This window comes from Symphalangus syndactylus, chromosome 10 (genome assembly GCF_028878055.3).
Source record: "Symphalangus syndactylus isolate Jambi chromosome 10, NHGRI_mSymSyn1-v2.1_pri, whole genome shotgun sequence".
NCBI classification, from domain to species: domain Eukaryota; kingdom Metazoa; phylum Chordata; class Mammalia; order Primates; family Hylobatidae; genus Symphalangus; species Symphalangus syndactylus.
The window spans coordinates 132,319,341-132,333,007 of NC_072432.2; the positions used below are offsets into that span (position 1 = coordinate 132,319,341).

At 38.7% G+C, this 13,667-nt stretch overlaps 1 protein-coding gene across 4 annotated transcripts in view; it reads left to right on the plus strand.

The window, feature by feature from the left end:
* ADAM32 (ADAM metallopeptidase domain 32) overlaps positions 1-13,667 on the plus strand; it is a 175,835-nt gene that overhangs the window by 112,440 nt on the left and 49,728 nt on the right. For all 4 annotated transcript variants that reach the window (XR_008660572.2, XM_055296031.2, XM_055296032.2 and 1 more), the window contains 2 exons: positions 9,910-10,018; positions 11,786-11,969. Coding sequence is in view for 3 of the 4 variants with exons in the window: in XM_055296031.2 (XP_055152006.2) it covers positions 9,910-10,018; positions 11,786-11,969 (293 nt within the window). In the remaining variant the exon portion in view is untranslated. The remainder of the gene's footprint in view (positions 1-9,909; positions 10,019-11,785; positions 11,970-13,667) is intronic.

The window sequence follows — 13,667 nt, forward strand, 5'->3', positions numbered from 1 at the left end:
TCACGTAGTTCTCAAAACTTGGCTTTCAGCTCCATCAGCTCCTTTAAGCACTTCTCTGCATTGGTTATTTTAGTTAAACATTCGTCTAATTTTTTTTTCAAAGTTTTTTACTTCTTTGCCATTGGTTTGAATTTCCTCCTGTAGCTTGGAGTAGTTTGATTGTCTGAAGCCTTCTTCTCTCAACTCGTCAAAGTCATTCTCCACCCAGCTTTGTTCCGTTGCTGGTGAGGAACTGTGTTCCTTTGGAGGAGGAGAGGCGCTCTGCTTTTTAGAGTTTCCAGTTTTTCTGCTCTGTTTTCTCCCCATCTTTGTAGTTTTTTCTACTTTTGGTCTTTGATGATGGTGATGTACAGATGGGTTTTTGGTGTGGGTGTCCTTTCTGTTTGTTAGTTTTCCTTCTACCAGACAGGACCCTCAGCTGCGGGTCTGTTGGAGTTTGCTAGAGGTCCACTCCAGACCCTGTTTGGCTGGGTGTCAGCAGCGGTGGCTGCAGAACAGCGGATTTTCGTGAACCGCAAATTCAGCTGTCTGATCGTTCCTCCGGAAGTTTTGTCTCAGAGGAGTACCTGGCCACGTGAGGTGTCAGTCTGTCCCTACTAGGGGGTGCCTCCCAGTTAGGCTGCTCGGGGGTCAGGGTCCCACTTTAGGAGGCAGTCTGCCCATTCTCAGATCTCCAGCTGTGTGCTGGGAGAACCACTACTCTCTTCAAAGCTGTCAAATAGGGACGTTTAAGTCTGCAGAGGTTACTGCTGACTTTTTGTTTGTCTGTGCCCTGCCCCCAGAGGTGGAGCCTACAGAGGCAAGCAGGCCTCCTTGAGCTGTGGTGGGCTCCACCCAGTTCGAGCTTCCTCGCTGGTTTGTTTAAGTAAGCAAGCCTGGGCAATGGCGGGTGCCCTTCCCCCAGCCTCGCTGCTGCCTTGCAATTTGATCTCAGACTGCTGTGCTAGCAATCAGCGAGACTCCGTGGGCGTAGGACCCTCCGAGCCAGGTGTGGGACACAATCTCTTGGTGTGCTGTTTTCCAAGCCTGTTGGAAAAGCACAGTATTAGGGTGGGAGTGACCCGATTTTCCAGGTGCCGTCTGTCATCCCTTTCTTTGACTAGGAAAGGGAACTCCCTGACCCCTTGCACTTCCCGAGTGAGGCAATGCCTTGCCCTGCTTCGGCTCATGCACAGTGCACTGCACCGACTGTCCTGCACCCACTGTTTGGCACTCCCTAGTGAGATGAACCGGGTACCTCAGATGGAAATGCAGAAATCACCCGTCTTCTGCGTCGCTCACGCTGGGAGCTGTAGACCAGAGCTATTCCTATTCGGCCATCTTGCAAGAAGGAAAACTAATTCTTCTTTTTAATGTTTATATTTTTTCCATCTTTGCTGACGTATAATTGACAAAAATTGTATGTATATTTTTAGGTGTATGATTTTGTTTTGATATATGTATGCATTGTGAAATATTTGCCACAGTTAAGCTGATTAACATGTCCATCATCTCATATAGTTACCATTTTCTTTTTTATCCTTTAAAAGAATTTTTATATCTATCCTTTTTGCAGATTTCGAATATATAATACAATGTCGTTTACTAAAGTCACATTGTTGTACATTACATCTCTTGAACTTATTTATTTTGCATAGTTGAAACTTTGTACCCCTTGACTATCATTTTGCCATTTCTCCCCTTACCTCAGCCTCTTGCAACCATCATTCTACTCTCTGCATTTTTGAGTTTGGCAATTTTAGATTGCATATATAAGTGAGATCATGCGTTATTTACCTCTCTGTATCTAGCTTATTTCACTTAGCATAATGGCCTCCAGGTTCATCTGTGTTATTGCAAATGGCAGGATTTTCCTCCTTACTCTGACTGAATAATATTGCATTTTGTGTGTTTGTGTATATGTATATATCTATATAAACGCAGACATATATATATCACATTTTTAATACATTTATCTGTTTACCTAAGCTGAAAGTGAACTTTCTTCTCTTATACTCAGAACACAAATAAAACTCTGACTTTCATTCCATCAGATTGTGTCGTACTTTTTCAATCAAATAGACACTGATTGTTTCCAAATCTTGGTTATTGTGAATAATGTAGCAATAATCATGGGGGTGCAGATATCTCTTTTGCAATATTGATTCATTTCCTTTGAATCTATACTCAGTTGGGATTGGTGAACCATAAGGCAGTTCTACTTTTGATTTCTAAGGACGTTCCATATTGTTTTCCTTAGCAGCTGTACCAACCTATATTCACACCCGACAGTGTATGAGGGTTTCTTTTCTCCACATCTTCACCAACATTTGTTATCTTTTATCTTTTTGACAATAATCATTCTAACAGATGTGAAGTGGTATCTCATTGTGGTTCTGTGATTAGTGATGAGCATCTTTTCATGTATGTCTTGATGAATTGAATGTATTCTTTGGAGAAATGTTTATTCAATCTTTTCTCCATTTTTGATCGGGCTATTTTTTTTTTTTGCTACTGAGTTTTATGAGTTACTGATATATTTTGGAAATGAGTTCCTTATTATATATATGATCTGCAAATACTTTATCTTATTTTATAAAAGTTGGCTTTTCACTATGTTGATTTTTTCCCTTTGTTGTGCAAAAGATTTTTAGGATGCTGGTCTTCATCCCCTCACAAAAAACAAAAAATAGGCAACTATTTTTGAAGGATAATAGTCTTGTGAAGGCTCCAAGGTCCATCTAAGAACCCTCTAGCAGCACAGCAGAGAAAAAAATGGGAAAAACTGTAAAGAAGGATTGCTGATTACAGCAGCACATCTGAGATATATGGAGATGGTTATGAACAAAGAAGGGAGGAGGCTATCAGTATTAGCCGCTCAGCATGTGCCATTGTCATCTCCAGTGGCTTCTGCAGAGGACAGTGGTGTCTTTTATCACTGAGGTAACCAACAGTCATCCCTGCCTCTGACTCCATGGAAAATGAGATCCAAATGTGCCTTTCCTCCAAGAATCAGCTACTGTTTTATAGCTCTGGGACTTGAGCGACTACCCCTCCCAACCCTGTGCACACCCCTGACCCTGGAGCTGTGGCTCTTGTCTGCACTGTGTGCACTCACACCCCAGGCTCAGAGATAGTGCAGCTATGTGTGAGTCTTCACACTGAACCTAGGAACTTTTGTTGCTCTACACCCATGTGTGCTTGAGACGACTCTCCTTCTGCTCCACAAACACCCACTCTACTTCGTACATCATTACTTATGTGGAAGCAGGGCTGTCTTCACCCTAGGCACCAGTGTCACTGCTTCCCTGTACCCTTTGGTCTCTTCATGTGTGTTTGTGATTCAGACCCTGGCTCTGTGGCTACTGCATGAGCACTGTGCATCAGACACCAGTGAGGGAATGCCCTCAAACCAGACCTTGTGCCAAATGAAATTGCCTGGGGCCATGACCTCCCTGGTGGGAGAAAAAGAGATTGAGGACCCCAGGATCTTTCACCATTGAAAACCCAACAGTCTCATTGCCCCTGCAGATACCACAGCTTTAGCTGCTCAGGACCCCCCTGGAATCTTTGTTAATGTTGACCTCAGCTGACAGAAATGCATGGAGGGTACACTGCTGTGTCTTCACCAAAGCCAGAACCATCCAACTCTACCCTTCTAACAGCCTTTTTCCCACCCATAGAGTAAGATTTTTTTTAAATCAGTGAAAGCATTCTGTAAAGTTTCAAAATGGTGACTGCTCCATCAAATTTGAAGGTATCAGTGCAATACAATAAGAAACATGAAAAACTGGGGAAACTTATCACCATTAAATGACACAATAATTTTCTAATAACTGATCCTAGAGAAATAAAGATCTTCAAATTGCCTGAACAAGACTCAAAATAATTGTTCTAAGGATACTCAGCAAACTTCAAAAGAACACAGAGAAACAACATATATTTTTATAAGAAATAATCAAATTATTGGGCTGAAGAACACAATGAATAACATTAAAATGCAATAGATAACATCAACAACAGAATTCACAAAGCAAAAGAAAGATCTGTGAACTTGCAAACAGATTAATTGTATATATACAACTAGAGGAGAAATAAGAAAAAAGAATGAAAAGGAATGAAGAAACAAACACTATGGGATTTTGAAACAGCATCAAGAAAGCTAACATTCTCATTATAAGAGGTAAGAAAGGAGAAGAGAGACAAGGACAGAAAGCTTATTTAAAATAATAATAACTGAAAACTTCCAAAATCTTAGGAAATATATAAATGTGCGGGTACAGGAAGCTCAAAATCCTTCAGTCAGGTTTAATCCAAAGAAGATTATACCAAGCTCAAAATTCTTCAATCAGGTTTAATTCAAACAAGACTACACCAAAACATATTATAATAAAACTGTCAATAAATATAATGACATTTTGAAACAAGAAAGAGAAAAAAAAAGATTAAGTAACATAATCCAACATATAAGTTGGATTTTCTCAGCAGATGCTTTGCCAGTGAGGAGAGTAGAATGATATAGTGCTGAAAGAAAAAAAAATGTCAATCAAGAATACTTTATCTGGCAAAGCTCTTCTTCAGAAATAAAGGAAAGATAAAACTTTCCAAGACAAAAACTCAAGGAGTTCATTGCCACTAGATCTATCTTACAACAAATGTCAATGGGAGTTCTTCCATGTGAAACAAAAAGACTAATATGTAGTATGGAAATATATAAAAATATGACATTCACTGGTAAAAGTAAGTATATAGTCAAATTCAGAATACCAAATACCGAAATGGCGATGTGTCTCTAGTATAAAGGTTAAAAGACAAAACTACTGAAATAATTATTACTATAATAATTTGTTAAGGAATATGCAACATAAAAAGTTATAAATTGAGATGGATCATCATGGCGGATGGGAGGCAGGACTAGATTACAGCTCCGGATGGGACAGTGTGTGGTGGCTCACGTTCTGAATTTTAGCTCCAAATCAACTGCAAGAACAAACCAACAATCCTCAGAGGACCCACAGACCCTCTAAAGGAAGTGGACTGCTCCTGCAGGACCTGGAAGATACCCAAATACTGTGAATGCCCCAACTGTGGAAGTGGGAAAGGGGGACCCTCCCTTCCTCCTCTCCTGAACACACACCCCTACTGGAGAAACTGAAGGTCTGTTTGAGGGAGAAGTTTCCGACCTTACCTGGAGCTGAGTCAATTTAGAGAGCTGGGCAAAATACAGGGGTAGATGCAGCAGGAGAAAGACCCTGGGAGTTCGCTGGGTCCCCCAGCAGACCATTCCTGTCTGGCACCACAGGGATCTATCTGGAGGATGGCCAGAGGGGCATGGGGTAAAACTTCACAGGGAGAAGGAAACAGATTCGGGGCTGTTGAAGTGGGGCACGGTGGGAGTGAGACAGGCCCTTCTGTTTGCATGGGAGCTGGCTGAGGCCTCTGACTGTCAGCTTTCCCCCACTTCCCTTACAACCTGCATGACTCAGCAGAGGCAGCCATAATCCTTCTAGGTACACAACTCCAGTGACCTGGGAATCTCACCCCCACCCCACATAGCAGCTGCAGCAGGACCCAATTAAGGAGAGTCTGAGCTCAGACATGCCTAGCTCTGCCCCCACTTGATGGTCTTCCTTACCCATTCTGGTCACTGAAGACAAAGGGCATATATTCTTGGGAGTTCTAGGGCCCCACCCACCACTCGTCCGTCTCCATACTACCACAGCTGATGCTCTCTGGAAAGGACAACCTCCTGGCAGGAGGCCAACCAGCACAAAAATAGGGCATTAAGCCACCAAAGCTAAGAACCCTCCTGGAGTCCATTACACCCGCCGCTGCCTCCACCAGAACAGTCGCTGGTATCCATGGCTGAGAGACCCATAGACAGTTCATATTGCAGGACTCTATGCAGACAACCACTAGTACCAGCCTGGAGCTGAGTAGACTCGCTGGATGGCTAGACCCACAAGAGAGACAACAATCACTGCAGTTCAGCTCATAGGAAGCCACATCCATAGGAAAAGGGGGAGAGTACTACATCAAGGGAATACCCCATGGGACAAAAGAATCTGAACAAAAGCCTTCAGCCCTAGACCTTCCCTCTGACAGAGCCTACCCAAATGAGAAGGAACCAGAAAACCAATCCTGGTAATATGACAAAACAAGGCTCTTTAACATCCCCCCAAAATCACACTAGTTCACGAGCAATGGATTAAAACCAAGAAGAAACCCTTGATTTACCTGAAAAAGAAATCAGGAGGTTAGCTATTAAGCTAATCAGGGAGGCAATGGAGAAAGGAGAAGCCTAATGCAAGGAAATCCAAAAAATGATACAAGAAGTGAAAGGAGAATTATTCAAGGAAATAGATAGCTTAAAGAAAAAACAATAAAAAATTCTGAGAATTTTGGACACACTGTTAGAAATGCAAAATGCTCTGGAAAGTCTTAGCAATAGAACTGAACAAGTAGAAGAAAGAAATTCAGAGCTCAAAGATACGGTCTTTGAAATAACCTAATCCAACAAAGACAGGGGAAAAAGAATAAGAAAATATGAACAAAGCCTCCAAGAAGTCTGGGATTATGTTAAACGACCAAGCCTAAGAATTGGTGCTCCTGAGTAAGAAGAGAATTCTAAAAGCTTGGAAAACATATTTGGGGGAATAATGGAGGAAAACTTCCCTGGTCTTGCTAGAGACCTAGACATCCAAATACAGGAAGCACAAGGAACATCTGGGAAATTCATTGCAAAAAGATCATTGCCTAGGCACATTGTCTTCAGGTTTTCCAAAGTTAAGATGAAGGAAAGAATTTTAAGCGCTGTGAGACAGAAGCACTAGGTAACCTATAAAGAAAACCTATCAATTATCAGCAGATTTCTCAGCAGAAACCCTACAAGCTAGAAGGCATTGGGGCCCTATCTTCGGCCTCCTCAGACAAAACAATTGTCAGCCAAGAATTTTGTATCCAGTGAAACTAAGCATCATATGTGAAGGAAAGAAACAGTCTTTTTCAGACACACAAATGCTGAGAGAATTCGCCATTACCAAGCCACCACTACAAGAACTGCTAAAAGGAGCTCTAAATCTTGAAACAGATCCTGGAAACATATCAGAACAAAACCTCTTTAAAGAATAAATCACACAGGACCTATAAAACAAAAATACAAGTTAAAAAGCAAAAACAAAAAACCCAAAGCACACAGGCAACAAAGAGGATGATGAATGCAATGGTACCTCACATTTCAATACTAACAGTGAATGTAAATGGCCTAAATGCTGCACTTAAAAGATACAGAACCACAGAATGTATAAAAACTCATCAATCAACTATTTGCTGCCTTTAGGAGACTCACTTAACACATAAGGACTCATATACACTTAAAGTAAAGGGGTGGAAAAAGGCATTTCATGCAAATGGACACCAAAAGCGAGCAGGGGTAGCTATTCTTATATCAGACAAAACAAACTTTAAAGCAACAGCAGTTAAAAGAGACAAAGAGGGACATTATATAATGATAAAAGGCCTTGTCCAAGAGGAAAATATCGCAATCCTAAACATATATGCACCTATCACTGGAGCTCCCAAATTTATAAAACAATTACTAATAGATCTAAGAAATGAGATAGACAACAACATAATAATAATGGGGAACTTCAATAATCCACTCACAGCACTAGACAGTCATCGAGACAGAAAGTCAACAAACAAACAATGGATTTAAACTATACCTTGGAACAAATGGACTTAACAGATACATACAGAACATTTCATCCAACAGCTACAGAATATACATTCTATTCAACAATGCATGGAACTCACTCCAGGATAGACCCAATAACAAGCCATAAAACGAGCCTCAATAAATTTAATAAAATTGAAATTATGTCAAGCACTCTTTCAGACCACATTTATCTCAGACACCCACATTTATTGCCCTGGTGCCATCCATGCACAACTATCTATGAAAATGCATCCACTATTTTAATGCACATCAAAGCATTTGATAATAGGCTACTGCACATCAAAGCATTTGATAATAGGGTACTGGGGATCTAATTACACCATTTGGACCGTGGAAGAGCAAATTCTATTGCTTACTAAACTTAGTGAATATACTGGATTATAGGGAATATTTAACATATGACTTCACATTTGCAAAGTGCTGCCCTTTTTATTAGTATTTTCATTTCACTTTTGAAAACCAAGACAAGTCTGAGAGAAAGTGATCATCTAATACTAATGGGAGAGAGTGTTTAAGGGAGAAATTAATGATAGGGGGTTATTGGTAACTTTAGATGCCATACGTAGACTAATAAAATCGAGTTGGTTGGAGACTATACTTTTAGCAGAATTCATCTGACTGCTTTGTGACCAAACGTATTCTTTATATTATCTTTCTGAACTAAACTGAATTTTCAGATTTCTTTCTCTGGATAATCTCTCAGTGTTTAACAAGCCCTGCATTGGGATTCCTAACCTGGTATCTCACATTCACTATTGAACTGGTTAAACACTGTGAATAATCTGAACCAGCATTGCCTATCCTCATGGAATATATACAATCTCCTGTGATGGGCCAATATCAAAGATGGTGGAAAGGGATAAGATGAGGGGAAAGCAAAAAACCAAAAAAGAACAGCAGAAAGAAAAAAAATGTGTATCATAGAAGGCGCAGGTAAACAGGAGAAACTTTCTTGATTTTGAAAGAGAATGGAGAGGGATTAGATGGGAATTAAGAGTGACTAAATAGCCATAATATTAATTCTTATAACAATTAATTGACATATATATTATTAGCTACTTTTGTCAATAAAGGAGATTTAGAGAGGTTCATTTTGGAGAAGGTAACTGTGCTAGGTAGAATCCTAAAGTGACTCCCAAAATTTTTCTGGTGTAGACACACCTTGGATAATTCCCTCTCTTTGAGTTGGGGTAGAACCAGTGAATATATGATTGAATATCAATCCTGTGATTAGCTTCTATACTAAAGGTCAAGGAATTTTGAAGATGTAGTTAAGGTCTACAATCAGTCAGTTTTGAGTTAATCAAAAGGAAGGTCGCTCTGAGTGCACCTGAACTAATCATGTGAGCCCTTAAAATACAGGAAATGTCAGAAAGATTCTCCTGTGGGTTTGGAGAAGAAAGCTGCTGTGTTCTGAGAGTGCCGTGTGACTAGGACCTGTGAGGAACTTCTAAGAGCCAAGAGCAATCCCTAGCAGACAGCTAGTAAACCTACAACTGCAAAAAACTGAGCTACTAACAACCAGTGACCTCTGAAGGGGATTTAAACCTCAGATGACACTGCAGCCCCTGCCAGTATTTTGATCTCAGCATAGAGAAAATATGCAGAGAAAACCTGTATGCCTTGCTGAACTAACCTACTGAGTCCATGACAATAAATGGGTGTTGTTTTAAGCTGCCGAATCTTTTCTAATTTTTTTACAGAGAAATAAAAAATCCAATATAATGAAGGAAAAAATAGATAAATACATAGGTTGCTAATTTCAGTCCCTTCAATTTAGACTACCTGAAGATACAATGAAGTTTCTTCTCATTGAAGGAATTTGATTGATTTTGTTATAGACTTGGTTTTTTATGAGTTCACACTCAGAATCTAGAAGAATGGTACAGTTTTCTTGGTTTATCTCTCTATTGCTTTCTTTCACAGAGCCCTCTTCTAGTTTACACTTCTATAACATCTCCCTTCCACCTATATTATCTTTTGTGATAGAAATTGATGAAAATGAAGCAAAAGGAGCAATAACAGTGGGCATTGCCTTTCACTTTACTTTTTACTCTTTCCTTACAACCTCACTAGGAAAAATGTTTCAATTAGATATTAATGGAGAGATAAAGGGAATATTATATGAAGAAATGGAGGAAGATGAAAAACCAATAAACATTTTAATCCGAATGTATTTCTAACTTTAACAGGTTCAAGAAATGCTCCATTTGCCTGCTATGAGGAAATACAATCTCAATCAGACAGATTTGGGAACTGTGGTAGGGATAGAAATAACAAATATGTGTTCTGTGGATGGAGGTATGCTCTACAAATATAAATGATACTTTTCTTATATTCTATTAGATTTTTAAAAACTTTGCCCCCTTCTCCTATGTCATTGATTCCAGTGGTTTAAAGTATTACATGTGCATGGGAGTGAACCTCAAATCAAAATCTCCAGCCCTGACACCTCGTTTGTGCTGCAGGCTAAAATTACATCTTATTTCTAAACATTTATACGTGAATGGCCATTATGTTTCTAAATCCAATCCAAAGTTGAAATTCATGATAGCCACTGTACCTTTCCTGCTCATTTTTCCTTTCCATCCCACTTGGTTACTTGCCTAAGAGGAAAACTGCTCAGTGTCTATAAAATGCAGTTCAATTCCTCCTGAATCTGAAGAGCCAGGTTTTTGATATTTTGATCATGAGTTTATTTTTACAAAACATCTCTTAGGAACCTACTATATGCCAGACACTGGGCTAAATCCTAGTTAGCAAATCATACTCATACACTCATGGAATTTGTAGACTCATAAACATACCATGAAGTTTTATGCTTCCTTGACTAGCTTATGCTGTTACTTTTATTTAGAAATACTTCACTGTTTCTGTTGAAAGCTTACTAATTTGTGAGCTTTGACTCAGATGGTGTCTCTTCTATGAAGTTTTCCTTAACTGTGAAGTTAGAATGTGTCCTCTAACCTCACAGTTAAGGAAAACTTCATAGAGCTTTTAAGAGAATCTTAAACCTCTGTAATGATTTATTTCACTTGTAACATTTTTAATGGAATTTGAATCATATTAGTATCATAAGCCATAGTAAGAGTATTAGACTGTAAAGTTCTTAGAGTGTAGGGGTTACAACTTTTTCATCCTTCTTTCCTTCTAAGGGGTGATATAAAATACTGTAGTGAATTGATTATTTGACAGTAAATATATAATCTGCCCAGTAAATAACAGATCGCTAGTATTGTTACCGGAAAGGGGTCTGAATACGGACCCCAAGAGAGGGTTCTTGGATCTTGTGGAAGAGAGAATTTGAGGCAAATCCATACAGTAAAGTGAAAGCAAATTTATTAAGAAAGTAAAGGAATAAAAGAATGACTACTCAACAGGCAAAGCACAGCATGGGCTGCTCAGCTGCTTATACTTATTGTTACTTCTTCATTATATGCCAAGCAAGGGGTGGGTTATTCATGAGTTTTCCAGGAAAGGGGTGGGCAATTCCCAGAACTGAGGGTTCCTCTCCTTTGTAGACCATATCGGGTAACTTCCTGATGTTGTTGTGGCATTTGTAAACTGTCATGGTGCTGCTGGCAGTATCTTTTAGCATGCTAATGCATTATAATTAGAGTATAATGAGCAATGAGGATGACCAGAGGTCACTTTCATCGCCATCTTGGTTTTGGTAAAATTTGAGTGGCTTCTTTATCTTATGCTGTTTTATCAGCTTATGGCCTGTATCTTATGCCGATCTCCTGTCTCATCCTATGACTAAGAATGCCGTAACCTCCCGGGAATGCAACCCAGTAGGTCTTAGCTTTATTTTACCTAGCCTGTATTCAAGATAGAGTCATTCTTGTTCAAATGCCTCTGGCAGCACCTTTGAAAGTTAAGCTAGCATCAATGGATTTATACTTTTTTACTTTTTACTTTAAATGTTACCGTGAAAACATTAATGTTTTCTGTAGGTGCATTGCCTTAAGTGGAAAACCATTCTTTTTTCATCACAGAAAACAAATCCAAAGTATTCCTAATAAATTCCTAATGTATAATAATCATATATATTTTTTATGTTTTCAGGAATCTTATATGTGGAAGATTAGTTTGTACCTACCCTACTCGAAAGCCTTTCTATCAAGAAAATGGTGATGTGATTTATGCTTTCGTACGAGATTCTGTATGCATAACTGTAGACTACAAATTGCCTCGAACAGTTCCAGATCCACTGGCTGTCAAAAATGGCTCTCAGTGTGATACTGGGAGGGTAAATAATTTAAAATCTATTTAAAAATATAGTTTTATTCATTGTTTTCATCTTTTTATTTAAGTATCAAATTTTAATTTAGTTCTAGTATTCGGTAATCTTAAATGTTTGGAGGCAAAATGAATAATCTTAACTTAGTCTCCAAATAGTAAGAGGGAAATGGGAACATCGCACCCCACCCCCTCCCACCCCCTGTTAGAATTTCAGTGTTCTGAGCAAGGAAACTCCAAATATTTGGAGCTTTCCTTGGGAGAGAGTCTTGGGAATATTTGTAGTTAAGAACCTCATAGCATGGGAACTTGCTTTTCTTCTGGGAGAAGAAAGAAGAAATCTCACTTAGTAACATATATCTCTTTGTGGCCCCACGAATAACAGCACAACTTAGATCAGGCTGCTTAGATAGAATCGAATATTGTTTAACATTTTGCAAGTTATCTAGCTAGTCTGAGATATCTCAACTGTACATAAAGTAGGGATAATAATAGCATTTACTCTACAGGGTATTGTGAAGATTAAATGAGATAATAGTGTAAGTGCTTAGCACAATGCTCAGAACATAGTAATAACTAAATATAGTTTGGCTATTATTGTCGATTGTTATCATTATAATTTGTCATCTTTGAAGCCAACCCAAATCTGGAGAAGACAGAGCAAATAAATTTACTTTAACTTGTCGTTTAGAGGGAATAACACAGCAAAGGTTCCTGCTTAGGCATTGGAAGTAGAACACAACATCCAAATAGCTCAAGCCTGCCAGAGATAAGAACTTAAAGGCATTTCTCTGTCCTGGGGAACTGGGCTCTCAACTTTCCCCATGCATTTCTTAAGTGGACCATTCAGGAATTTGTCTGCAAACCTAAAGCAATCCATACCCTATTCTTCCATATATGTGTATACTGTTAGTTCTTTCTCTCCTTCCCCCCGCCCCTCTCTGTCTGACTCTTCATTCCTGTGTCCTGTGACCTGGGGATGGAGGACTGTCCTCCTGGTACAGTGTGCTCTCCCTGCCTAGGATCTGTAAATAATAAATATTTGAATGTATAAAATAAATAAATAAATATTTAGTAATTAAAATAAAATCTTATTTAATTCCTGACCAGATCTTTGCTCATAGGGAAATATAAAAAGTGTAAAGTGTAGGCTTTAAAGATAGATGTTCATACATTTGAATTCTGATTCTGCCACTTACTTGATAGATGGTCTTTAAGAAATAATTTAATATTATTAAGCCGTGGTATCCTTAGATATGAAATGTATATTTTAATAGCCACTTTTAGTGGTTTTATAGTATAAATAAAGCTTACTGTAGGTAAAGTATATAGACTCATTAATGTTGATTTATTTTCATGCCTTCGAGTCATAAGTGCCCTTTTGATGGAGGTTTAGGCCAGGGAGCTCAGTAGATATGTTTAGGTCATGGAGCAGAAAAGAAAAAACCTAAAAAATGCAACACAACCAATAAATTCTTTGAGATGATTTGATAATTTAATAAGAATATAATCTTTTTAATAACCCAGACAATTCTTCTCAGAAATAATGTGTAAAAACAAATTTTACCAGGCAGTTTTTAATGATAGTATAAATTATATATGATGAAACATTCTTAGTATTGTTTCTGTAAGTTAGTGTCCTTATTCAGTGGGGATCTATCTCAATTTCAACTAAGCCAGGCAGACAATAGATACTATATTCCAAAAA